The following is a 4261-nucleotide window of genomic DNA, read 5'->3' on the forward strand; positions in this document are numbered from 1 at the left end:
AAGAAGAACGGGACAGTTGGGTTTAGGAGAAGAAGAAGAAGAACGGGGCAGTTGGGTTCTACACACACGTTGAAGGGGGATTTTTGCATGGTGTCTGATTCTGAAAGCCACTGACCAAGCGTTGCTATTTTACAAGTTCATTTTTATTTAAAAAAAATATATATATATATATATATAACATACTATAACATATATAACATGCTAAATATATCAGATATTCCACTAGAGGGAGCTCACATACCACCAGTGGTAATTACACCACAGTTTGAGAAGCAGTGGACTAGGGCACACTGCACATTTGGGATCTTTCCAGATGTCTAATCTCTGTCTAATAATGTGTGGCCCGTCTCTCCAGCTGTCCCATGGGATCCTGCTGGGCGTGGTCGGCACAGACATCCCGCTGATGGAGGTGATGAAGCTGGCACCCCGATACATGGTAAGCCCAGTCTAGACGGGACTGTCACAATAAAGGTCTGAAAAGGGAAGTCAATGCTGAAGCTCCTTAGAGGTGCATTCTGTCTGACGTCCAGCAGGGGGCGACTCCACTGGCTCCAAAACAAAGGCCGTTTCAATAGAAGTCTATGAGAAAATGTGTCTACTTCTCACTTGATTCATTAAGTCATTTAACATTTTTATGAGTGTTTTGTGTTCTCAGTTTGTAGTGTCATGTCTTCTTCAATACAACATGAGGTTCATCTAGTAAATGATAGTCCCATTTAATTAGAAAATCATGTGATATAGTTGTTACAGGCCTAAGTCCACAAAACAATGGGGGACATCAGGGTTGCTTTGCCCACTGTTTTTACAGTACGTGGTTTTTATCCAGACCAAGAAAGGAGTTTTCACAATAAAAGATACCATTATTGTTCTTCTTCTTCTCCTTGTTCTCCTTCTTCCTCCACAGCTGGGCCCTCACGGCTACGCCTTCCTCATCACCAACAACGGTTACATCCTGGCTCACCCTGACCTCCGACCTCTGGTGAGCTCAACACGACTGCAGACGACAGATTTAGCTCTGATTTGCTCTATTTCTAGTAAAAGACGGCGAAGTACTAGATGGGCCGTGGGGGCACGTTAAAGGGGAGAAGTATTAAGTATTTATAGGACGTGATGGCGAGATGAAGCTTCATGGAGCATTGAAGCTTTCCAGCAAAGTGGCCCACGAAAGGGTTCGTTTCTCGAGGCTTAATTTGCTCACAGAGATATTACAGATATATTATAGATAAACTACAGCAAGATATGTTACAGATGGACTACAGCAGGGCTGTCAAACTCGGTTTCACTGAGTTGGACACATTGATTTTAGAGACAAAGACAAACATTCTGAGTGTATTAATACACGTCAAAGGGCAGCCTCGACACAGATTGGTTTTTTTTACAGTATTTCACACAGTAACGCACACAAACACACACACACACACACACACACATAGTGTTCTCGTTTAACTACATTCGTGGGGTCCAAAAACCGGGAGTACAGTATACTTGTGGGGTAAGGACAGCTTTGCGGGGCCAAAATGCTGGACCCCACACCTTTTAAAGGGCTGTTTGAGGGTTAAGACTTGGTTTGTAAGACTTGGTGAGGAGCTAGGGAATGCATTATGTCAATGAAGGGTCCCCACAAAGATAGTGAGACGAAACACACACACACACAGTAACAGCGTGTCCTCTGACCTGCAGTACAAAGATGGAAAGAAACTGAAGCCAAAGCCCAACTACAACAGTGTGGACATGTCCGAGGTGGAGTGGGAGGATACCGACGAGACGGTGAGTACGGATGAATGTGGATGAACACAACCACGGCATGTCAAAGCCATTTTAGGCAAAAACACCAACTACGGAGCCCGGCGGGGAAGAGGGGGGGGTAAAATGCCGAGGAAACTCAGAATCCTCCGGGATTAAAGACGTTAATTTACCAGGAAGAAACTCAAATATTCTCTAAGATTATAAGATCATACATGTCCCATTAAAGTTTGGCTGCTTGAGATAATAAGGGGATTCTGAGCTAAGATCAAGAGTTTTCTAATTGCAAAGTATAATTCGCTGTCTTTGACTCAGTAATCTTAGAGAATATAAAAACAAAAAATTCCAGCGTGAATCTCAGAATGTTTCTCGTTCATTTTAGGACTTTAATCTCATAAATTCAGAGTTTTATCTCAGAAAATTACCGACTCCCCCGGCTTCGTAATAATAATAATTTTGTTACCTGTAATGTCCCTAATCCAACCTATCAGCCTATGACAAAAAAGCGTAAATCTCAGAATTTTTCTCTTGAATTTATGACTTTAATCCCACAAAATCTGACTTTTTTTCTCTGAATATTACCCCCATCCCCCGCTCAGTGATGGTTATTTTTACCTACAATGTATATTATATACTATAATACACCGTCATGTTGGAGCGAAACCCTCCACATGATAATTTAGAGTCCTAAAGAACTGGTCTGACGTTGTGCTAACCTGTCGTTGTGCTAACCTGTCGTTGTGCTAACCTGTCGTTGTGTTACCTAGTAGGTGGTTGTTTAACCTGGTTCGATTGTGCATACCTTTCGTTGTGCTCAACCTGTCGTTGTGGCTAACAACTTAATCGTTGATTAGGTACCTGAAAGTCATAAATTATGTGTTAACCTGTCTTTGTGTTAAACCTGATCTTATGTTACTACACCATGATCCAGTGGTGTTGAAACATGACCTGTCGGGTTTAGATGTTATGTGACACATGAATCGATGTGCCTACCACAACTAGAATCAGTTGGAGGATGCTAGGGACTTATATCGTATGTAGCTAAACACCATATCGTGTTGTGTAAGAATGAAGGTCGTGGATTCTGAACCACCTGTACTATTCTGCTAACCCTGTCGTTATGGTGCTAACCTTGCGTTGTGTGCTAGAAACCTGGGGATCGGGGTTTGTGACATAACACTGTCGTAATGTGCTAAAACACCTGATCGTTGATAGCATAACGTCTTTGTTCTTAACCTGATCGTTTTGGTGCAACCACGTGTCTTGTGTACGCTGTCGTTGTGTTAACCTTTGCGTGTGTGTTGAACCTGGGGGCGTTAAGTTGTCTACACCTATGTCCGTTAATGTGTTAAACACTGTCTTTGGCTAACCTGTCCGTTGGTAGCTGGAACCTGTCGTTGTGCTAACCTGTCGTTTGCTAACCTGTCTTGTGACTAACACTGTACGTTGTGCTAACGCTGTAAACGGTTGGTGCTAACCTTTCGGTTGTGCTACGCTGTCTTCTGTGTGATATAACAAACATGTCGTTGTATGCTACCCTGTCGTTGAATTACTGTGTTAACACTCGTTGTGCTACCCTGTCGTGTGGTGCTAGACGGTGGCTGTCGGTTTGTGCTAGCCGATAAGTCGATTGTGCTAAACCTGTCATATATTTGCTACGCTGGGTCGTATGTGTTAGACCTGGTCGTTGTGTTAAACACATGTCGTATTGTGTGCTAACCTGAATCGTGGTGGTGCTAGACCTAGTCGTTGATGTTTAAACCTGTCAGTTGTGATAACACACTGTCGATGTGTTACCTGATCGTTAAGTGCTAAGCCTGGGCGATTGTGGCTACCTGTCGTTGTGTCTGACCTGGTCTTTGTGTGATATGACCTGATAAAACGTGTGTTTGACCGTCGTTTGCTGACCTTCGTTGTGTTAACACGACAATCTATCGATTGTGAGTTAAGCGCTGTCGTTGTGTGGGTTAACCTGATCTGTTGGACTAACCAACATAGATCGAAATTGTGATTAACCTGTCGGTTGTGCTACCGTCGCTGTTGTGACTAACAACTGTTCGTTGTGACTAACCTGTCGTTGTGCTAAACCTGTCGTTGTAAGTCTAAACCTGTCTTGTGTCAAATGGTGTTGTGCTACCTGTCCGTTGTGCTAACCTGTCCGTTGGCTAACCTGTCGTGTGCTAACCTCGTTGTGTTTCACCTGTCGTTGTGCTAACCTGTCGTTGTGAGCTAACACTGGTCGTGTGTGCTACCCTTCGTTGTGGCTAACGCTTCTTAAAATTGTGTTACAACTGTAACTTGATGCTAAGCCGTGGGTGTTTTGTGATTTCGCAGTGTGAGAACGGCCATGTGGGAGGGGGCGAAAAGACGGGCAGCTACCGGCTGAACGTCAGAGCCTCCGTGGACAAAGGGGTGAGGAACCCATCACTTCAGAATATTAGTTTATTTTAACCCTCTGAACCCTAAGGCCATTTACAGGTCATTGTCCGTCTGGATTTATTTTATATAATAACTTGTA

The 4261-nt window shown here is 43.5% G+C and overlaps 1 protein-coding gene across 1 annotated transcript in view; it reads left to right on the plus strand.

Moving 5' to 3' along the window:
• Positions 1 to 4261, plus strand: part of LOC116686864 (voltage-dependent calcium channel subunit alpha-2/delta-4) — a 158488-nt gene that overhangs the window by 37105 nt on the left and 117122 nt on the right. The window contains exons 16-19 of the mRNA XM_032511910.1: positions 356 to 436; positions 905 to 979; positions 1681 to 1767; positions 4078 to 4155. Of these exons, the coding sequence (XP_032367801.1) occupies positions 356 to 436; positions 905 to 979; positions 1681 to 1767; positions 4078 to 4155 (321 nt within the window). The remainder of the gene's footprint in view (positions 1 to 355; positions 437 to 904; positions 980 to 1680; positions 1768 to 4077; positions 4156 to 4261) is intronic.

Source organism: Etheostoma spectabile, unplaced genomic scaffold, assembly GCF_008692095.1.
Source record: "Etheostoma spectabile isolate EspeVRDwgs_2016 unplaced genomic scaffold, UIUC_Espe_1.0 scaffold517, whole genome shotgun sequence".
In the NCBI taxonomy this organism is placed as follows: Eukaryota; Metazoa; Chordata; class Actinopteri; order Perciformes; family Percidae; genus Etheostoma; species Etheostoma spectabile.